Source organism: Narcine bancroftii, chromosome 2, assembly GCF_036971445.1.
Source record: "Narcine bancroftii isolate sNarBan1 chromosome 2, sNarBan1.hap1, whole genome shotgun sequence".
Lineage (NCBI taxonomy): Eukaryota > Metazoa > Chordata > Chondrichthyes > Torpediniformes > Narcinidae > Narcine > Narcine bancroftii.
Genome location: NC_091470.1, coordinates 49,529,660 through 49,553,386, shown reverse-complemented (window position 1 = coordinate 49,553,386; position 23,727 = coordinate 49,529,660). Strand labels below are relative to the sequence as shown.

General features: G+C 40.7%; 1 protein-coding gene and 1 long non-coding RNA gene across 5 annotated transcripts in view; one reads left to right on the top strand and one right to left on the bottom strand.

Annotated features, from left to right (window-relative positions):
* LOC138753518 (RAS guanyl-releasing protein 1-like) overlaps positions 1-23,727 on the bottom strand; it is a 175,816-nt gene that overhangs the window by 44,846 nt on the left and 107,243 nt on the right. For 3 of the 4 annotated variants that reach the window (XM_069916636.1, XM_069916633.1, XM_069916638.1), the window contains one exon: positions 5,170-5,275. In XM_069916636.1, the coding sequence (XP_069772737.1) occupies positions 5,170-5,275 (106 nt within the window). Of the gene's footprint in view, positions 1-591; positions 914-5,169; positions 5,276-23,727 lie in introns of those variants that run through there. The other variant, XM_069916637.1, reaches the window with a different exon arrangement.
* The window catches only part of LOC138753519 (uncharacterized), a 38,601-nt gene continuing 15,885 nt past the window's right edge, over positions 1,012-23,727 (top strand). The window contains exon 1 of the long non-coding RNA XR_011351214.1: positions 1,012-1,311. This is a non-coding gene — a long non-coding RNA (uncharacterized lncRNA). The remainder of the gene's footprint in view (positions 1,312-23,727) is intronic.

Genomic DNA, 23,727 nt, shown 5'->3' with positions numbered 1-23,727 from the left:
GTTCCTCTCAACTGTTATTTCAGAGCTCTAAAGAGGTACAACCATTAAACAAAAATAAATATGTTACTATGGATTTGAATTACAGTCATGAGAAGCTGATCAAAAGAATTAATTTTATACTGGATATGACTCATTATGACAAAGACTGTGGCATTTAGGTATTTGAACAGCTGGCCACTTTTAAGCTGACTCTTTAGTTGATGTCTTTTTATCCCCCCCCCACCCTTGTATTGTTGGGCAGGAAGATTTTGAGCCAAACTTTGCTGTACCTGCAGCCCAGTCTCCACAAAATTACACATGTATTTAATATGGATTTGCAATGCCTCACTGCACTCTTCAGTCAAGGCAGCTCAACCTCAGGTAGCATAGTATGGAGACCCTGTTTACACCCTGCAATGCTTTGATGTTAGGCAATGTTGGGAGTCTACCCAAGCTGTCATAAACTTATTTTCCCACATCCAGACATTGAAAACTTGTAATATGAAGAAAACTATAAGAGCTTAATTTATTTAAACAATTAATTAAAACACATGAAATTATTTGGGAATAATTAAAAATACTAAACAAATTTTAAAGGTGACTCCACTTTACCTGCTTATCTCCATATATGAACATCTCAGCAACCGAGGAGCTGAGACAGATATAGAAAAAGACAAACTTAGCGACACATATGACTGATGTTACAAACAATACAGTTTAGATTCAGTCACTTGACTGGAAGAGATTGAAGTTTGTGGAAGACACAAAACACAACAGCTTTCCAATGTTTAGTTGAGGGAACCTTCTCCTTATCCACAAATTAGATATCAGATAAGTAGTTTGACAATTTGGAGGGAGGAGATTTAGACGTGGTGGCGTGTAGGATTAGATTCATACTGCATGCAGGAGCCAAGCAAGTTTTCAGGCAGGGTGACAGAAAGATAAAAGTGCCAATGACATCACAAACACTATGCAACCAAATTGTTGAAATTTATTCATGTTTTGAAGCTTTTCCTTAACAAGTATTGTCAAATGTTGCTACTTACAAATAAGTGTTTATAACTGAGCTAGCAACCTCACTATAAATTTATCTTTTTTTATTAATTCAGGGATTATGGACTTTGTAGGCTGAGTCAACATTTAATTATCCATCCCCAATTGCACTTGCTCATTTAATTTGTCACAATTTTAGGCCTTTCTGCTGTATTATTTTAAAATTTTAATGGATCATATATCCAAGAGTACGTTGAAGGTCTTAAGGGCTAGTCTGTAGAATTTGACCAAGCAAAATGAAGGTTGCTTCAATTGAAAGAGAGAAGAATATCATCTGAGGTATGGACTTTTGGTCATGTGGTTGTGATCCACTATTTCCTGAATGAACAATTTTAAACATTGGGTGTAATCAACAGACCTGTTCTTGTTCACAGTGCAATGCAGGCTTACAATTAAGCAATGACCACATGCTGGTTTGCAAGTAAGTGTTGCTGACCATCAAATTACAAGCGAGTGGTTGGGGATTGGGGTAGTTGCAGAAAACTAAAAGGGCTAAAAGGATGACTTTGGAAGTGTGTGATGGACTTGATAATAACAAGTGCAATTTCATGCAGAACCAATAATTTGACAAAATTGCATTAACTTCCAATCTCTAGGGTGAAAATGGTTAATGATTATATAACATTTGTCTTCTCAAAATGTTGGCACTGTTGGTTTATTTCTTTTCTAATCTGGTGTGAGAGCAACAGGGGGAATAAAAATCCTTGTTCTAACATGGTGCCTGTCATGTAACCAAATAGCGTGCAGTGCCACTCATACTTCACTTTGAATAGGTCCACTGGTGTGCCCTTTTCAAGTATCTGGGAAGCTTTTCATCTCTCTACAAGCCTGCTGTTCATTCTCTCAGATGACAGACTAATTATCATAATAGTTAATGTGTCTTCTGAAGTAGCTTCTGTTGCCTGGGTTATTTTAAACATGGTCTCACTGATTAGAGTCTATTTTTAAACTGTTGCAACTCAATAGAGTACTATAGGGATATTAAATTAAAATGCTTGCTAACTCTTCAAATGTGAACAGAAATTGAAATTATAATGTATATTCTAAGCAAAGGTAGGTTATAATTTTTTTCTTTCTTATTCAGTACTGACAGACAATATTACAACTATATAGTTCTCATTTTACTATTTACAACCTTGCTTCGATTGCAAGATTTCTGCACAATTGTCCATCTATCCAGCTTTTGGCTGAGACAATAAGAATTTTACATGGGGTATTCACAATGTTCTAAAATTGAAACTGGACAATTCTAGTTTGTTTGATGATCAAAAACTATTGTTTCCACTTAATCATGTCAGATACGATTATCATTAAAGTCAGATTCAGCTGAGTTTTTAGTATTTTTGTTAGTTGAGTGAGGGTCAATATTGCAACTCTGATGCAATTGAAATTTTTGTACTAATGCTGGACCAGGTTAAGTGTATAACAAATTGCATGAGAACTACTTAAGAATAAATATTCATGAGATGTTTACAGTACACAGAAAAAGGTCAGTTTGGTGTCATTTGTCATTAAATCGAAGAGTGAAAGACTACTCTTGCCTTGTTCACCTCCATTATGTGCTTTCTTTATTTCAGCGAATGTGACTGAAATCATCAGGAGAGCTCAGCTGCTGGGATAAATACAGATACATATACTTGAAATGTTTGTGATTTGTGTATCAGAGATATCAAATATCAGGGAGAAGCATTGGGATTTTTGTAGTTTATTACATGTACTTAGATGTCAACATAAAAAGTCGGATTAGTAAGTCTGCAGATGACACACAAAAAAAGTCATGTTGATTGTGGAAAGGTAGTCTCAGAATACAGAATAATATGAATTGAACATGAAAATAGCAATTTACTCCTGTCAGATTTCGTTGATCCATTCTGTGCACATGGCATAAGAGTGGAACAAGAATGTTAGTGTTGAGAAACAAGGGTCCTTGGTGTATAAATCTAGAGAACCCAGAAGGTAACAGCACTGTTAAGTAAGGCAGTGAAGACTGCATATAGGATGTTTGCCGTCTTTAGCAAGGGCAGAGATGTCTTGTATAAAACATTAAGTGCACTTTTGGTTACTATTGTATAGAAAGGATGCAATTGCACTGGAAAGAGTGTTTCTTGGGATTGAAATGGTTCAGTTAAGAGAGATTGGGAAGGAGAGGTTGGCCTTGGTTTTCTAGAGGCAGACTTAGGGGGGACCTGGCAGAGGTATACAAAATTAGAAAAGGCATAGATAGGGTAGATAGTTTTTTAAAAATCCTTTATCCATGGCAAAGGTATGTTTAAAGTGAGAAGTAAGAGGTTTAGCAGGAATTTAAGGAAGATTTTTTTCACCTTGAGGTTAGCCTCATTCTGGAATGTGCTGCCTCAGAAGGTGCCAGAGGCAAGTACCCCGACAACATTTAAACAAACGGACAACTATTTGAATTGCCAAAGTATGGAGCTTGTGCAGGTAAATGGTAACCCCTAAACTGTGATGACATTACACTTGGGGAAACTCCAACTATTTTTAAATAAATATAATGGGGTTATTTTAAATGTAGCCAAGAGGCCAAATTCACCCTCAATTAAACATTACATCCACCTTGAACTGTCTGAATCACCCTCTGCATTCCACTGCATGTTCAGTCTTGATCTTTGTAGTCTGAAGTGGGGTTTGAGCTCTACCTTTTGACTAGGATTTATTTGGATTTTTGAGGGCCTTTGACAAGGCGCCACACACGAGGCTGCTAAACAGGATAGGAGCCGTGGTAATTCGGGGAAGATAGTAGCATGGATAGAAGAAGAGCTGATTAGCAGAAGGGAAAGAGTGGGAATAAAGGGAGCTTTTCTGGTTGCTGCAGGTGACTGTTTCGCTGGGGTCAGTGTGGGTCCGCTACTTTTCACGTTGAACATAGGTGATGCAATTAATGGCTTGGTACCAAGTTTGAAGTTGATACAAAGATAAGGAGAAGACCAAGTAGTGTGAGGAAGCATGGAACCTGCAGAGGGGCTTAGACAGGTTGGGAGAACGGGCAAAGAAGTGTCAGATGGAATGAAGCTTGGGGAAATGTATGGTCATGCACTTTTGAAGAAGGAGTAAAGACAACTATTTTCTGAACAGAGAAAGTATTCAGCAAGTCCCAATACAGGATTCCATAAAGGTTAACTTGCAGTAGTGTTTGCATTTATTTCATGAGGACTAGAATATAAAAGTAAATATGTAATGCTGAAACTTTATAAGGCATTGGTATACCACATTTGGAGTTCTGGAAGCTGTTTTGGGGCCCATAATCTATGGATAGATGTGGTGACATTGGAGAGGGTCTAGATGAGGTTTACAAGAATGATCCAGGAATAAGAAGGTTAACTTATGAAGAGTGTTTGATGGTACTCAGCCAGTACTCACTGGAGTTTAGAAGGAAGAGGGAGAATCTCATTGAAGCTTACCAAACATTGAAAGAGCTAGATAGGGTGGATGTGGAGAAGACATTTCTTTCATGGGAAAGTCTGGATGTTTCCAGTGTGGGAGACCAGAGGGCACAACCTCAGAATAAAAGGATGTCCCTTTAGAACAGATACGAAGAGAAATTCCTGCAGTAAGAGAGTAGTGAATCTATGGAATATGTTGCCACAGATGAATGACAAATCATTGAGTCTATTTATGAAGAGCTCAAGCCTGAAGCGTTGTTAAGTATCTTTATCTTTGTTATATAAAGAACACTGTTTGACCTGCTGAGTTTCTCCAGGATTGTGTTTTTAATTCAACCATGATCTCTGCGGACTTTGGTGTTTTAATCTTGATTAGTAAGGGTGTTAAATGTTATGGGGAGAAGGCAGGAGAATGCAGTTGAGAGGAAAAAATACATCAGCTATGATTTGAATTGAGAAGCAGACTCAATAGGCTGAATGGTCAAATTCTGCTCCTCTATCTTATGGCTCCTCTATCTTATGGCACTACCTGCTAGACAAGGGTTGACATTAAAGGGGTAGGGTGAAGATAGGGAGAACATACTTCCAACTTCTTAATTTCACAAACAAAAGGGATTTTTGAGAAATCATTAAAGTAAATTTTATCCTGCCTGCTCATCCTGTTTATGTTCCAGTGGCAATGCCTGCTTTGCAATTTAAGCATTAAGCTTTAAAGCTTTTGCTTTAAGCAAAAGGATATAATGTGATGAGCTTCTGCAGCAGCTCCGTTGACGATACATTGAAGCGGTGCATTGACAGAGTCACCTGCAACAGGTGGCTGCTTCGACACAGGTTCCCATCTGCATCTGTTGGAAGAGGGAAGAGCTTCATGAATTGAAATACAGGCTCAATGAGATCTTCCATTTAATTTATGCAAATAGGTATTTATCTTTGGTATGCCCTTTCATTAAATTCAATGCTCTGTGCATTCTAATAGGAGAGATGCTGCTGCTCAAGTGGAAATGCTTAGCTGTAGTACAAAGACAGAGACATGGAATTAGATCCATTCCAAACTGCTAAATAATTGTAGAGAAAAATAATAGTATTATTGCATATAGATGATATAATCATATGGGACAATTGGACTTGTAAATAAAAGTGAACAAGATTTCATGCAACGAGAAAGCCTGGTTTTATTTTAACTCCGCACAAAGTTTCTTTTTAACGTGGTTCGGTATTTTGCTGTGTGTTCTGAAATCACTATTTTCTAAAAAAAATTCATGATTGTCCAAAAGATATCACGAGCACAAGGAAAATTAGTTCTTTTTCAAGTCACACACTATCCTAACTTGGAAATATATTCATCCTTCAATGTCACCGATTCTAAATCTTGGATAGCAGTACAGGTGGACGAGGAGCAGCAACTGAAGAAAACAGTTCATCGCCACTTTCTCAAGGGCAACTAGGAACAGATAATAAACATCAAAACTTAAAAATGAATGGCAACTCATTCCAATAATCACCATCCTCAGATATCCTTTAAATGTTTTCCCCCCTTACCTTTAATTTATGCCCTCTAGTTTTAGATTCTGGATAAAAAAAAAGACTCCGACCATTTATCCTGTTAACATCCCTCATAATCTTAATATAACTGTTTAACAGGTTATTTCCTAACCCTCCTCTAGCCCAGTAAGAACACATCCAGCCAAATCCTTGTAATCTAAGCCCTCTATTCCAGATAACATCCTAGCAAATATTTTCTGTACTCTTTCTTATGTTATTACATCTTTCTGTGTGCGAGGCAACCAGAACAGTACACATTGGACTAATTGTGGCTGAATAATTGTTTTGTACAACTGCAACATGATATCACAATCCTTGTACTCAATGCTGTGGCATATGAGGCAACCATGCCAAATGTGATCTTCACCACCTTATCCACCTGTACTGCTATTTTCAGGAATCTACGAACTTGCATCCCCAAGTGTCTTCACAAGGTCCAGACTCATCTTATCATCCCAAAATGCATTTCTTCAAACTTGTCAGTTATTAAATACTACTTGCCACTGCCTTGCCAACCTTCTAGTGATCAATGTCGCTTGGTTTCCTTTCACAAGCTTCTTTGTTACCTACACCTCTACCTACTTTTATGTTATCAGCAAACTTATCAGATTATCTACATTCTCATCCAAGTTATGACAAATAACAAAGGTCCCATCAATGATCTTTGTGGTTATAGACTTCCAGACAGAAAAAAAAAATCACCCCCCACTATGACCCTCTAACTCCTGACACCAAGCTAATTTTGGATCCACTTTACTAACACAGTGAGGATTCCTTGTGCTTTAACCTACTGGGCAAGCCTACACATGGGACCTTGCCAAAGGCCTTGCTAAAGTCCAGGTATACTGCATTTATCACCATGCCTTTGTCGATTTGTCAACTGGGCATTTTGCATGCAAAATTAAAGAAAATGTTCAGTTATCAAATGCTAATACAGTATTATACTGGTCACTGATGCAATTATTTTTCAATAGCAAAAGAATAAAGCTTCATTTGTACATGACTCATAAGCCATATTTGTCACCATCAATTAACATGCGTCTTCTTGTGAATAATCACTTTATTAAGTATGATTTTTTTTGCAGCCTATTTAACTGAAACAGGTTAGACATAAATAAATCCACATGAATGTAAGGGATGTACAAATTAGGAGAAGGCCACTGAAGCGCCAGTTGATGAAGTAGACAAAGACGAAGTGGTCAAACAATAATCATGGCTTTTATTAGCAGAAACTCATGGTACAATAATGAAAGACAATAGATGCATATACGGTTATATCCAAGGGGAGTATCCTTAACAGTAGAGATAATGCACAGCCAATGTTAGTACAGCAAGGCTCGCCAGAGGGGAGACAGGCAACTTGGCAGACATTCACCACAGTCTCCCCCCCAGCAGAAGAAGGGTTAAAATCAAAAGGACAGCTGCTAGGAAAGACTGAAACAAGCGTTACATGGATACCATGCTTGGCATTGAGAATACTCTAACAGTCAAAATACGCTAGTATCTAGCAAGCAATCGAAATATAATGAGATGTTTTATGAATATGTCAGCTGATCAGGTTGTTTACGAATTCTGGTGCTTCTTCTCAAAACAGGTGGCTCCTTTGCAACTTTGGGAACTGGTACAGTTCCTGGGTCTCTAGTGTGGGGAGGACTGACTTTTGAACCCGCTCCAGAATCGCCAGCGAGAGACAGTGGAGCCTTAGCATGGGCATTTGAAAGCTTACTAGGGGTCACAGGCTGGGAGTGTGAGCCCAAACTCTCAGGCTCACTCTGAATAGGGGTGTGAGGAAGGGGCGAACCAGGCAAGGCCAGATTCTTAGGGGTACAGTGTCAGTACTCCCGTCTGGGAATTTAACATGAGCGTAGTTGGGGTTAGTATGCAGTAGCTGAACTGGTTGGACGAGGGATTCTGTTTTACATGCCCAAACATGGCTCTTCAGCAGCATGGTTCCAGGTTCAGATAAACAGGCTGGCCAGTCCATCACAGTTCCTGATTTCCTAGAAAAGGCAAACATACGTTCATGAGGTGTTTGATTTGTTGCAGTACACAATAATGACTGAACAGAATGTAGCGCCTCAGGCAGCACCTCCTGCCACCAGGTAACAGGGTAACTATGTGTTTTTAAAGCAAAATTAACAGTCTTCCAGACTGTAGCATTAGCCCTTTCGACCTGCCCATTGCCCTGTGGGTTGTAGCTCGTGGTACGGCTGGTGGCAATCCCCTTCCATAGCAGGGCTCGCCACAGTTCAGCGCTCATGAATGCTGAGCCCCTATCGGTGTATGAATGTAATTTTGAAAATCAAAAATGCTGAAAATTCTGTCAAGTGACTTAATGACAGACATTGACGAGATGTCAGGGCAGGGTATCACAAAGGGAAACCTGGAATATTCGTCAATTACAGTAAAGGAAATATACATTTTTGTTGTTGAAAGGTAACGGTCCTTTAAAATCTAAGCTAATCCTCTCAAAAGGTCGGGTTGCCTTGATGAGAGTGGCCTCCAGAGCTTTGAAGTATTGCTGTTTGCATTCTGCGCAAATGGGACAGCTTTTAATCAGTTTCCTGACTTCTTCCAGAGAGAAAGGAAGGTTATTAGCCCTTATGTAGTGGAAGAACCTTGTGACTCCTGGGTGGCACAGTCTGTTATGGATCTCTTTTAGCCCCTCCAGCTGAGCACCAGCAGCAGATCGTGACAATGCGTCAGAGGGATCATTTAACCTGCCCGGTCTGTACTGGATCTCTTAATTATAAGTTGAGAGTTCTATTCGCCAGCGTGCCATCTTATCGTTCTTGATTTTACTTTTGTGTTTAGTACTGAACTTGTAGGCTACAGATTTCTGATCAGTGACAAGAGTAAATTTTCTGCCGGCTAGAAAGTGTCTCCAGTAGCGAACAACTTCAGTAATAGCCTGGGCTTCTTTTTCAATGGCAGGATGTTTAAGTCCGCCTAATGTGTGGGAGAAGAATGCCACAGGTCTGCCCTTTTGATTAAGGGTTCCTGCCAAGGCACAACCTGAGGCATCAGTTTCCACTTGGAATGGGACATCCTCATCAATGGACGAGAATGCAGCTTTGGCAATATCAGCTTTCATTCTCTCGAAATGTAGCCCAGGATGGGTAGCTCTGTTGCGTTGAGTTCTTTAGCTGTTGTTAAAAATTTTGTTAAGTTGTAGTCGTGCTCAGCCTGTGTTTTTCCACAAATCTATTTATCAGATAAGGAAATGTACCCTGTAACTCATACGTCCCAACAATCTTATCCATTTCCCTCTGAAACATGGACACACCATTAGTGACCCCAAAAAGTACCCTTTTAAATTGGTATAACCCCCCCATCAGCCTCAAAAGCCGTATAGGGCCATTCGCTTTTCTTAATGGGGATTTGGTGATAAGTTGCTTTGAGGTCGATAGTGGAGTACACTTTGTATTGCACTATCTGATTAATCATTTCATTGATGCATGGCAGGGGGTAGGCATCCAGGTTAGTGTAATGGTTGATTATCTGCCTGTAGTCAATAGCCAGTCATCCCTTAGAGTGATTTTTCACGACTACCACTTGGGCCCGCCACAGACTCTTACTAGGTTCAATTACTCCCTCTTTAAGCAGTCTCTGGTCTCCGCTTTGATAAACTCACGATACTCTTTGCTGTAAGAACAGCTCTTAGTGGCAATCGGCTGACACTCAGGGGATGAATCACTGAAAAGGGAAGGAGCTTTGATCTTTAATACGGACAGACCGCAGTAACTAGCGTGGGGGATGGTAAGTGTGGATAGTGGCCCACCGAAATTTAACACTACATTGTTCATCTGAGATTGAATATCTAACCCCAGTAACAAAGGGGCGCAGAGCTCCAGCATAATAGAGCCACACATCAGCAAGGCAATGTCCCTGCAAATTTAAAGTAACTTTACACTTGTCCCGTACAGTTTTTGTAAGTTCACTACAAGCCATCGATATCTTTCGGTTCGCTGGATATCTCCACAAATTAAGGCTCTGGCAACTTTCTCGTGGATGTAGCTGTCAGTACTCCCCGAGTCTATTAGACAATCAAGAGTCTCACCATTCACCTCCCTCTTCATAGTCAACCTTTTCAGTCCGTAACATCCCCCAAGCTTTACAGTCAATTGAGCCATCACAGGGGATCTCACCTCGCTGTCACTTGAAGTCAATTCAAGATTGAATCGTCTGAAGATTCCCCCTTTTCACAGTTATCTTCCATTCCTGCAGCTCCAGGATGCATTTTCTTGGTGCTTCTCTTCTTCTTTTTATCAGTGGGAGTATTTTTCACCTTACACGCTTTAGCGAAGTGGCCGAGTTTCCCACAATAGCTACAGGTAGCAAATCGAGCCAGGCACTTCTATCTGAGGTGCCAGCTCTCATCACAGAAGTAGCATTTTTCAGGAGTTCGCCCTTCTCTTTCCTTCGGGGTTCCAGCCCTCCTGGATGTTTCCTTTTCGGTTTCTACCATTTCACTGGACCGCATGGCTCTTCTCAGTGTTTTGGCTAGAGTGACTTCCCGGTCGTAGGTTAAGGACTCTGTCTCCAGCAGCCTCTGTCGGATGTAACTGGAGTCAATCCCATTGACAAAAACATCCAGCTTCAAGGCATTGCAGTGTTGTTGCACATTGACTGCCCTGACATCACATTCGTTTGCCAGCGAGTCGAGGGCTAATGCATAGGCAGCATCACTTTCCCCGTGTTTCTGGCATCTAGTCAGCAACTGGTGTCGGGCAAGCACCACAATCCGTGGCACTACATAGTAAGCAGCCAGACGTTTCCGGGCTATAACCAGAGTGGTAGCTCCTTGTGTTATGGCGAAAGGGACCTCACCCAGAAGAGAGTTCAGGTGGCCCCACTGTAACGCCTCATCGACCATGTTGTTTCGAGCTATGTAGTAATCGAAACAAGCAATCCAGTGGTTGAAAATTTCTCTGGCCCTCGGGGCAGACTGGTCGATTATCATCCGCTCTGGCTTGAGTGCTGCATTCATTTCTGCTAATAAAATTGAAGTGCCAGTTGATGAAGTAGATAAAGACGATATGGTCAAACAATAATCATGGCTTTTATTAGCAGAAACTCATGGTACAATAATGAAAGACAATAGGTGCATTCACAGTTATACCCAAGGGGAGTGTCCTTAACAGTAGAGATAATGCACAGCCAATGTTAGTGCAGCAAGGCTCGCCAGAGGGGAGACAGGCAGCTTGGCAGACATTCACCACAGCCACCTAGCCCATCAAGCCAACAATGTCATTTGATAAAATCTGACTGATACCTATATGCTGTATTCTTGTCTATTAGTGGTAACTCTTTACCCCCTTGATTATCAAGCGTCTATCTCAGTTTTTAAAATAAACTATGTCTTTGAGGAAGAGAGTTTCCAAGACTCTTGATCTTCTATACTCAGACACCCAGATCGCACTCTATTTCAAAGCTTTGCAATCTTACATCGCTGTAGGAGTCACTATCTCGGAAGAACTTTCCTGGATCCCAACATACTAAAGTCATCATACACCTCTACTTCTTCAGGAGTTTGCAGTGGTTTGGTATGTTATCAGAAACACTGGCAAACTTCTACAGATGTGCAGTGGAAAAAAGTGAGCTGACTGGCTGTATCGAGGCCTGGTAATGGGGACACCAATATCTCTGAGCTGAAGTCCTGAAAAAGATTATAGACATAACCCAGTAAGTACATCATAGGCAAAACTCTCCCCACCATTGAGAATATCTACATGGAACGCAGCTAATGGAGAGTAAGTCAAATTTATTGTCTTCCGATTGCACAAGCACAACCCAACGAATCAGTGTTCTCTGGTTCTCGGTGCTTGCAGCAGCAATTATCAAGGATCCACACCAACCAGGACATGCTCTGTTCTCCCTGCAGCCATCAGGAAAGAAGTACAAGTCCCACAACACTCATCAGACTCCTACACAACAAACTCAATCAGGGATTAATTTAAGGACTCTGACTTTGCACAGTATTTATTACTGAATATTTATTTTTTCTGTATTGAACAGACTGTTTACATTTCTTTCTTTGTTTATATTTCTATCCTTTGTATACATTTTTTTTTCTTGAGTACAGTTTGCACTACCAATAAGTAGAAATTTAGCCTGGCCTGCAGGATAATGAATCTGAGTTGTATGTGATGTCATATATGTACTCTGACAATAAATCTGAAGTTTGAACTTTAATGCTTTATTAATTTTTCCAACTCAAGTGAACAATTTCACATTATTCCACATTTGCCAGATATTTGCTCAAGCACTTAATCCTTATGTTCTCTTCATAGATTATTTTACTGCCTGACTTTCTGTCAACCGTAAATTTAACAACCAGTCCTTTGATCTTTTCATCTAGGTTAATTATTCATATTGTAACCCATCGAGTCCTAGCAAAGATCCCTATGGCACATATTCATGGCATCCTCCCCAGAAGAAAGAGATTTATAGCTTTTTTTTTCTGGTCAGACAATCCATTCATGCCGATAGGTGACATCCTGCACTATTTTCCAAAATAACCTTCGATGCAGCATTTTATTAAATGCCTTCACAGAAGGCCTAAATGTCACAAACCTGCTACAAAAACAAATCTGCTGAAGTAGCAGATAGAAAAGCTTTGCACCCAGAGGAACTCAATGCCTTCTCCACTCAATTTGGCCACAGTAACAACGAAGAACCACCCCTCTGCACCCCCATTGCTCCTGATGACCCCATCCTGTCCATAATCGGAGGATGATGTGCATCCCCTGTTTTCAGGAGAGTGAATCCAAGGAAAGCATCAGGCCCAGACAGAGTACCCACCTGAATATTAAAAATCTGTGCTGATCAACGTACTAAGGTATTCATAGGAAAAACCCAACACCCAACCCCAACCCACCAATTTTCCCCTGCAACCGCTGCAACCGTGTCTGCCTGTCCCGCATCGGACTTGTCAGCCACAAACGAGCCTGCAGCTGACGTGGACATTTACCCCCTCCATAAATCTTCGTCCGCGAAGCCAAGCCAAAGAAAGAATATTTCACTCCAGCAGGGCGTGATACCCACCTGTTTCAAACAGGCATCAATCATACCGGCGCCCAGGATGAGTGTAGTAACCTGCCTTAATGACTATCGACCAACAGCACTTATATCAACAGTGATAAAGTGTTTTGAAAGGCTGGTGTTGAAGCACATCAGATCCTGTCTGAGCAGTGACATGGATACATTCCAGTTCTCCTATCATAGTAACAGGTCTACAGTGGAAGTCACCTCACTAGCTCTACACAAAGTCCTGGAACACCTGGACAGTAAAGGTGCATTCATCAGGATGCTCTTTATCGACTACCATTTGTATTTAACACCATCATCCCCTCAAAACTGATTAGCAAACTCCTAGACCTGGGACTGGACACCCCACTGTGTAACTAGATCCTGGATTTCCTTACCTCCAGACCATAATCAGTGAAAATTGGTAAGAACATCTCCTCCACAATCTCCATCAGTACCAGAGCACCACAGGGCTGCATTCTTAGCCCCCTTCTCTACTCACTTTCTCTTCTCTTTGGCTTGGCTTCGCGGACGAAGATTTATGGAGGGGGTAAAAAGTCCACGTCAGCTGCAGGCTCGTTTGTGGCTGACAAGTCCGATGCGGGACAGGCAGACACGGTTGCAGCGGTTGCAGGGGAAAATTGGTTGGTTGGGGTTGGGTGTTGGGTTTTTCCTCCTTTGCCTTTTGTCAGTGAGGTGGGCTCTGCGGTCTTCTTCAAAGGAGGTTGCTGCCCGCCAAACTGTGAGGCGCCAAGATGCACGGTTTGAGGCGTTATCAGCCCACTGGCGGTGGTCAATGTGGCAGGCACCAAGAGATTTCTTTAGGCAGTCCTTGTACCTTTTCTTTGGTGCACCTCTGTCACGGTGGCCAGTGGAGAGCTCACCATATAACACGATCTTGGGAAGGCGATGGTCCTCCATTCTGGAGACGTGACCCATCCAGCGCAGCTGGATCTTCAGCAGCGTGGACTCGATGCTGTCAACCTCTGCCGTCTCGAGTTCTTCGACGTTAGGGATGAAAACGCTCCAATGGATGTTGAGGATGGAGCGGAGACAACGCTGGTGGAAGCGTTCTAGGAGCCGTAGGTGGTGCCGGTAGAGGACCCATGATTCGGAGCCGAACAGGAGTGTGGGTATGACAACGGCTCTGTATACGCTTATTTTTGTGAGGTTTTTCAGTTGGTTGTTTTTCCAGATTCTTTTGTGTAGTCTTCCAAAGGCGCTATTTGCCTTGGCGAGTCTGTTGTCTATCTCGTTGTCGATCCTTGCATCTGATGAAATGGTGCAGCCGAGATAGGTAAACTCACTTTACATCTACGACAATAACACCATCTACAAATTTGCTGACTCTGCCATGGTGGTGGGTTGTATAAAGAAAAGTGATGAGTCAGCAGACAGGAGGGAGATTGAAAACAACAACAACCTCATCCTCAATGTCACCAAAACTAAGGAGCTGACTGTTGGCTTCAGGAAGGGAAAGCCAGAGGTGTCCAATCCAGGGATCACTGCGGGATCACAGGTGGAGAGGGTGAGCACATTTAGGTTCTTGGGAGTTACTATCTCGGAGGATCTATCCTGGACCCAATACACTAATGACATTGCAAAGAAAGCACTCCAGCACCTATACTTTCTCAGAAGTTTGTGGGGGTTTGGTGTGACATTAGAAACCCTGGCAAATTTCTACATGGTCTGTAAGGAGTTTTAAGATTTTCCCCATGTCTGCATGGGTTTTCTCTGGGTATTCTGGTTTCCTTCCACACTTCAAAACGTACATGGGTTGTAGGTTAATTGGGCATATTTGGGTAGCACGGGCTTGAGGGCTGGTCGGGCCTGTTACAGTGCTGTGCTAAATATTAAAAATTTAAAATAAAAAAGAGCATCGTAGCAATGCTCCTGGCAACAAAATATCCACATCAGAGCCTGACCAGATCAATTATCTGTGAAGCCGCTATTGTCACCATTGCTAATAGGTACACTGAGCCACAGTACAGTCTAAATGCAGATCAGCCTGAACCTTGGCGTGGTCTTTCAGACAATAAAATCTCTATTTTTACATATTTGACCTGTAGAAACTCTAGTCATGAAAAAATTCCTTTCTGTTGTACAGAATAACTTTGAGTTTGCCATTCTGGTCTGAAAGGAATGGTTCTTTAATGCACTGTGAATACATATTGCTCATTTATGCTGTTCCTGCTGCAGAGAATCGTAGCCAGAGAATTTTTCATATTTTGCATTCTGATCTAATAAAGAAACTAGCACAAGTCAGATTTTAAAAATTTACAAAGTTAGCTTAGAAAAAAAGTTGATTTAGATTACTCCATAAACACAAACACTTTAAAATGAAGTATGAACTTTAAACTGTAAATAGAATACTAATAGGCATGTTTTTAACATCTATAGCTATGAGAACATTACATTGTGATCTCTCTGCAATGGAAATATGCCCGATTTCACAGCTGTTTCTTCATAAATGAGCTTTAATCACCATTAGAAAAATGGCTTGAGTAGAAAATGAGTCAAGTATGTAAAATAGACGTCCCAGCATGGTACTAAACCATGCTGGTTAAATATCTGATAACAATTAGTTGGTGTTTATCATCTAAGGAAGTCAGATACAAACAACTTGATTTTCGAAGTTTTTGAAAATGAGCTTTTGAGGAACATTGTAAGTACTTTTTTTTTTAAAAACAAGGAATAAAAAATTAAGAATCAGAGAGCATCCTTGAAAATGTCATATTAATGTGATTGTAGCATGTTGCTACAACAGAGTGGAAGATCGACACACTCGATATGGTTTATTGCACTCTCTACCTCGGCTCATATAGGCCCAATTTTCTGCCACTGGGCCTAGTTTTCCTGCATTTGTTGGTGGAAATAACTTCAGCAGCATTCCAGTCACTGATTGGTTGATGTTCCCGTTGTGCAGGCAGTCGGCCAAGGAAAAAGGCCATTAGCCCGTGCAGGCCTTGTGCAATCGCCGCGTTCGACCGCCATTTTGTGTGTCAGGCCGCTTCTCGGTAGCAGGCCACTACATGACCCTGCATCCCCTCAGAATCGGTGATTCGAGTATTGACCTTTGCCTTTGCGTCATGGGGCCTGTGTAGTGACCAGCTAGCTGCTGTCTATGTGTGCTGACTTGAGACAGTCAGTAGTGAAAGTCTCTTCCTTACCACCGATATCCAGCATGCACATGGACCCGTTGTGCCTGGCCACTTGGTAGGGCCCCTCATATGGTCATTGATCAATACCTGGGTGGCAAGGTGTGGAGTGCTGGAGTATGACTTCTGATAGGGGTGCACAATTCACCTTGGGGCTCTGGGCAGTACTGACCAACCCTCTAGGAACCCAACTTCACTATTGTACAAAGTCGTATTTATGTCTTTAAGTCCTTGGGGATAAATGTCTTTAGTTGGCTGTGTGATAAGGGCTGTGCTGGGGCTAAGGTGCCTAGTCACTCCCTTAGCTTATCCAACATTGCTGCTGGTGGTTCTTCTTGGACCTTGGCAGCGGCTAAGAACCCCCTTGATAAGACCAATGGAGCGCTGTACACCATTTCCACCTCCGAGACGTTAAAATCCTCTTTTGGTGCTGTGCGGATATCCAGGAGGACCCACGGTAGTTCATTTGTCAAATCCAGTCCTTTGAGTTGAGCCATCAGAGCTGCCATCAGGTGTCTGTGGAACTGGACAACCAACTCGTTGGCCTGTGAATGATATGCTGTTGTGTGGTGGAGTTGGGTTCCTAGAAGGTTGGCCAGTGCTGCCCAGAGCCCCAAAGTGAATTGTGCACCCCTATCAGAAATCATATGCTCTGGCACTCCACACCTTGCCACCCAGGTATTGATCAATCCTCTGCCACAGGTCTCAATAGTTGATTCCACCAGTGGAACAGCTTCTGGCCACCTTGTGGAGCAGTCGACCATCATCAAAAGGTGCATTTTCCCCCAAGGTGAGACCATTTTGGGTAGAGTTAGGGGACATTTTGGAAAAAAATTACAGGGGTGGGATATCCACAGGATCCAGCGCTGTTTCTGTTGGAGATTATTATGGACTTGAATCCGAGATTGTTCAAGCACCAAATCCAATTTGTAAAAGTAGCCTTGGCGGATCTAACTCCCAGTTAAGCACAGCATGATGGAACATGGAGATGCAAAGCCGAGTTCCCCTGAAGAAAATTACATAATTTAAGAGGGAGGTTCGACACATTTGTTAAGGTGTGGCAGCCATAATTACAATACATTGATCAAGTGTGACAATAGTGGCTCACACAAGTTCTGAAATGCTGAGAATAAGGAGATAATTTGGAGATCTGACTGGTATTTCCCCCGCCCTTTTTTTTCTCATGTTTTAGTAAATGATATATTTGCCTTTGTGGATGTTAGAGTGGGAGGGAGGGTGAAGGGGTTGGGGGGTGGGGTGAGAGAAAGACTCATAATGAATGATCTGTAAAAAGGAAGGATTGATCCCTTATAATATTGTAAAGTATGAGTCTGTAAAATTATAAATAAAATTTTCAACAAAAAAATTGTGATCCATACAATTACTTTCAAGATAAAACAAACAGAAATACATTACAGAGCGTGTGAAAAAAATATAAACCATAATATGTAGAAGCTATAAAGTGTCTCTGAGACTCAAGGATGCAATACCACTGTCTATTTAAAGTCATGAATACCTCTTTTTGTTTTGTCAAGATTATGCTCGCTGAGAATCCAGAATATTCTAGTCAATCTTTTGGTATTTTCATGGTTTAATGGAGAGCGAGAGTCAGTAGAAAGCTGAGTATCATGTGGGAGTGAATAGGTTGTCATTGTTGCACAAGTGATGGTCACGTGACTCATGCTGGGGCATGGCATTTATCTTTCAGCAGTGAGACTCAAAGAGTACAGTACTTTTGGATTTCATTAATATTAACAGGCATTGGTTTTTTTTGAGTTTTACATTTGCTACAGCGAGAGAACAAAAAAAAGAATATTTTTTCCAAATATCTTGTTCATGATCTTGATTATTTTTAAAACCATGTTCAAGAATAAATTAATACTAAAAGTCTGACAGGTTCTTTAAAAGCATATCCAAATGCAGTTCAAAACAACTTTATTCATGAAAAAAATTAGGATCTTTGGAGCAGGAACTGAATTACAGCTGTTGTTCCAGCCTTTATTCAGTTCCTTCATTAAAGATCCTCCTTTTTTAATTGCTTTTTATCGTTCTTGTGTGGTATATTAAACCTTGTTTTAAAGTCAAAGAGATACAACATGGAAACAGGGTCTTTAGCCCATCATGTCTGCACTGCCCATCAGGCACCCCCATTTTTACCCTCATCCTACTCTAACCCATTTTATTTTTCCTAAATTCCCATCAAATCAACCTATATTCAACCACTCATCTACAGCCTAAAGGTAAATTTAAGATGGTCAACCCACACTTTTTTGGGAAAAGCGAGGAAACTAGAGCACTTGGGGGTAATATGTATGAAAAGGGGGAAAGCATGCAAATTCAAAGACAGCACTGGAGGTGTTGAATGAACCAAAGTGGCTGGAGTCATGAGACAGCTGCTGTATTATATCTGTTCTACATCTTTATGAATGCTCTATTCTGATTTTTTTTAAGATTAGATTAGATTCAACTTTATTGTCATTGTGCCAAGAAAAATACAAAGCCATTGAAATACTATTAGCATCCAACCAGAAGTTAAATACAAATAACTACGTGCAAATAAAAACAAGCACATTCAACAAGGAAACAATTATAAAAGTACTGACTGTATAATGTGAGTGCAGTACCATTCAGCACTGTGATTTAAGGTTCAGCAGGGTCACAGCCTCGGGGAAAAAAAACTCTTCTTTCGAGAGAAAAGGCTCCTGGAGCGTCTATCAGATGGGAGAAGAGACGATGCTCTTCGTCCATGTGGTGGTTTCAACGCTAACAAGGTCCATTATAAAATGAACCACATAACTGAAACAGTCAATTCAAACTCTTCAAAATATACTGGACATTAAACTCTCATTCTTATCTCTTCCCATCCTATCCCCCTTTTCCCTCTAGTCTCTCTTTCATCTGCCCACCATACTTGCCCTTAAGAACACAAAAACAATCAGCTTTGATTTCTCATTTTTGTCAGTATATTCCTTATTCTTACATCAGTTTGCTTTAATGTGGGAAGATTTTTTTTATTTCAGCCATTTATTTAATCCCTTCTTGCCAATCATACTAATGCCCAAGAAGAGTGTAGTAACCTGCCTTAATGACTATCGACCAGTAACACTTACATCAACAGTGTTGAAGTGTTTTGAAAGGCTAGTGTTGAAGCACATCAGATCCTGTCTGAGCAGTGACACAGATCCATTCCAGTTCACCTATTGTAGAAACAGGTTTACGGCAGATGCCATCTCACTGGCTTTACACAAATCCCTGGAACACCTGGACAGCAAAAATGCATACATCAGGATGCTCCTTATGGACTACAATTTGGGATTTAATGCCATCATCCCTATAAAACTGATGAGAAAACTCCAAGACCTGCGAGTTAACACCCCACTGTGTAATTGGGTCATGGATTTCCTGACCTCCAGACCACAATCAATGAAGATTGGTAAGAACTTCTCCACAATCTCCACCAGTACCGAAGCACCACAGGGCTGTGTTCTTAGCCCCCTGCTCTACTCACTTTACATCTATGACTGTGTAGCTTGGTACACCTTGAAAACCTGGGTGAATGGTACACCTACAACAACCTTGAACTCAATGGCACCAAAACTAAGGAGCTAATTGTTGACTTCAGGAAAGACAGAGGTATATGATCCAGTGATCATTGGGGGAAATCAGAGGTGGAGAGGGTGAGCAAATTTAGGTTCTTGGGAGTCACCATCTCAGAGGATCTTTCCTGGACCCAATACATCAATTGCATCATGAAGAAAGCACATCAGCGCCTCTACTTCCTCAGGAGTTTGCGGATGTTTAGTATGACACCAGAAAACTTGGCAAATTTCTACAGAGGCGTGGTGGAAAATGTGCTGACCGGCTGCTTCACACTCTGATATGGGAACACCTATACCCCTGAGCATAAAGCCCTCCAAAAGATAAGTGGACCCAGCCTAGGACATCGCAGGCAAAACCCTCCCCAATATTGAGTACATCTACAGGGAACACTGCCGTGAGAGAGCAGCAACAATCATCAAAGACCCACACCACCCAGCAAGTACTCTGTTCTCACTGTTGCCATCAAGAAAGAGATATAGGTGCCACAAGACTTGCACCACCAGGTTCAGGAACAGTTGCTACCCCTTCACCATCAGATTTTTACTTGTGCACTTTATTGATTTTTAAAATTCTCTCTGTATTGCATAGTCCATTTGTTATCTGTTTACAGTTCTTTTATTTATTGACATATTTATGCTGTGTACAGTTTATTTTTTGCACTACCGATTAGTGGTAATTCTGCCATGTACACAAGAAAAAAGGAATCTCAGGATTGTATGTGATGTCATGTATGTACTCTGACAATAAATAGAAAATCTAAGGCCTGATTGTTGTAAGATCTTAGATTGGCTTGTGCTGTTTAGAGATAATGCAGGATGAATTTATCTTGTATTTTTAGTCATTCTATCTTGAGGTTACTTGTTGAAGATACTTTCTCTGCCTATTGGTAGATCTTGAAGTTCAAAGGCAATAGATTGCTCCAGACCCTAGCATCTGAGGCCACTTGTGTCACCATTACAGTTATTGCAAATTTTTTTCTCAATTTCAAACGTATAACAAAGTGGTTTCCACTTTGGTACCCAGCTCTTAATAGCTCAGGATCTCTGGACTGCCTTTGGCATGAGGAGCACTTGATTTTGACACAATCTAATGGCAATCTCTTCTTTGGCTTGGCTTCGCGGACGAAGATTTATGGAGGGGTAAAGTCCACATCTGCTGCAGGCTCGTTTGTGGCTGACAAGTCCGATGCGGGACAGCCAGACACGGTTGCAGTGGTTGCAAGGGAAAATTGGTTGGTTGGGGTTGGGTGTTGGGTTTTTCCTCCTTTGTCTTTTGACAGTGAGGTGGGCTCTGCGGTCTTCTTCAAAGGAGGTTGCTGCCCGCCGAACAGTGAGGTGCCAAGATGCACGGTTTGAGGCGGTATCAGCCCACTGGCGGTGTTCAATGTGGCAGGCACCAAGAGCTTTCTCTAGGCAGTCCTTGTACCTCTTCTTTGGTGCACCTCTGTCTCGGTGGCCAGTGGAGAGCTCGCCATAGAACATGATCTTGGGAAGGCGATGGTCCTCCTTTCTGGAGACGTGACCTACCCAGCGCAGTTTGATCTTCAGCAGCGTGGATTCGATGCGGTCGGCCTCTGCCATCTCGAGTACTTCGATGTTGGAGATGAAGTCGCTCCAATGAATGTTGAGGATAGAGCGGAGACAATGCTGGTGGCAATAAGGCATCACAAAGTAACAAAATATTGGAAGATCTAAGTAATATCTAAAGGCAAAAAGCTACATTTGCTGAAAATGAGTTAATGGTTCAAGGTGGATTATCTCTGACCAAGAATTTTTTTTAATATCAGAATTATATCTGTCTTCCTTGGACAGTTACAATTGAAGTGTTTGTAGTGATTCAGAAATCTTGTAATTTAGTTATTCCATCCACTGAGTGTTAATATTCTTTTAATTTGTTTAGCAGCAATATCTAAAACTTCATCTTCATTGACTACATAATATTATACCACAAAGTGTTTAATTTAATGGATGTGAGTTATCAGTGCTGAGGGATGATTGTGGTCATACATTGACGCCAGAGTGGTACACAAATGTTTCCTTAGGGTCCAAAAACCATGCATAGGGATGATGGCACAGGTTAAGATAGTGAAGCTCTTCAGTCTGGCTATAGCACTAGATCAGTTAAAATACTTAATAAACAAATTGTAATCAAGAAAAACAAAGTATTTGAACTTTTAACACTGAACTCAGCAATTTTACATAATCAATTATTCTTGTCCTGTATCTCATATTTCAGCAATCAGATTTTTTATCCTCTTCTGATAATTACAAAGTCATTGCTAGTGACACAGACATCCCATGAAATAAGAAAATATTATTTAAAGGTATAATGTGTTGACCAACTAATTTATTGCTTTACTATCATAAATATAATGAACTGTATGGAAAACAATCAGAAATTTAAAGACTTCAAGTACTGACTGGATTCATCAGGGAAAAAAAATTGTGATAAGTTTGGCCAGAGAATGTATACTGTGATCCATACACCATCAAAGATTTATCTGTATTTGGCATAAAGATTGCAACATCAGATTTAACCAACTAACTTACATCCAGATGATTTAATATCATTAGGAAGGCTACATATTTTGCATTCCCTGCATGAAACATATTTGAAATCACACTATTTTTAATGTTTTTAAGACATAGTAGGTCCTTTCCATTTTTTGGCAAAGGTTTAAAGGAGCATTAATATAGCTCTCCTTTTCAACAAAGGAACAATCACACTGGAGGAAACTGCTGTGTATAATCCCCAATATTTTCATATTCTGCACAACTATTATGCAACGCAGTCTCTGCTTTAAGTCCTGTCCTCACACCTGAGTTGGAAGTTTGTGTGCATGTTCATACACAATGCTCCCACCTTTCCTCTGGTGAGGTCAATTTAGCACAAATAAGTTGACCAATCTTTGAACTTTCCAGAATGAAAACTGAAATATTACATATACACACATATTGTAAATGGAGCCTTTCCAGAAATTAGTTGTGTTGAATCCGATGAATTTTTGTTTTTGGGTGGGATACATATTCTATGAAGCATATTAGCAAGATGTTATTGCAAGACAAATTAATATGGAAAGTAAAAGATGAAGCATTTTTAAACTTTTTTTCATGAATGCAAAACAAATAAGATGACCTAAAATTTTGTTTATTGTACTCTTGAGGGTGATGTCATAAAAATGCTATTTGGAAAAGATTTTTTTTAATGTATGAAAATGCTCTCCAGGTATTTCATCTACACTTTTAATAAAACTGTTAATTCAGTTGTAGAATTCCATTGAGTAGCAAAGCTCAAAGTTTAGTGCAATGAACAGAAATGGAAATTTAGCTACAAGACTTGATCTCAGTTTTGATGCCCTCAACTCCATTCTCAATAATTGTGCTGGCCACAGCATGTTGCTTGAATGGTTGCTTTTTGTCACCATGGTAACCTTTAGCAATTGCCATTTTTTCCATCCCTTTCATCACTTGGATGAAACTTCCAGCTGCCTCACGAACTGAATAATGGCAAGAGACTTTTAGTCCAGTAATAGCTGCAAGTCTCCCACTTCAGGAAATCTATGTCAGGGTATAATGCCAATAAAGGCTGATGCAGAAATTCATAAGAACAATTGTGTACAGCATTTTATATCCAAGGATCACAGAAAAAGCAAGTTGCCATGACAACCTCAACTATTGTCAATGTGGCAATTTGGATGCATTTTAATCTGAAAGAGTCTAGTATTTTACATTTATAAACCATAGATTATGTAGTTATCTCTTCAGGTACTGACAATTGATGTACAGATAAAATTGTTTTTGAATAGCATTTAGGAGCACATCAGTATAATGACTGGACAGTGAATGTTTTACAGATACTAAGACATAAATCACATATTTTATAATGGGAATTCCCATGTGATTGCAAGATATAAATAATTTCCAAGTCCTAGTTATATAACTTCAAAATTGTAATGCATAATTGGGACC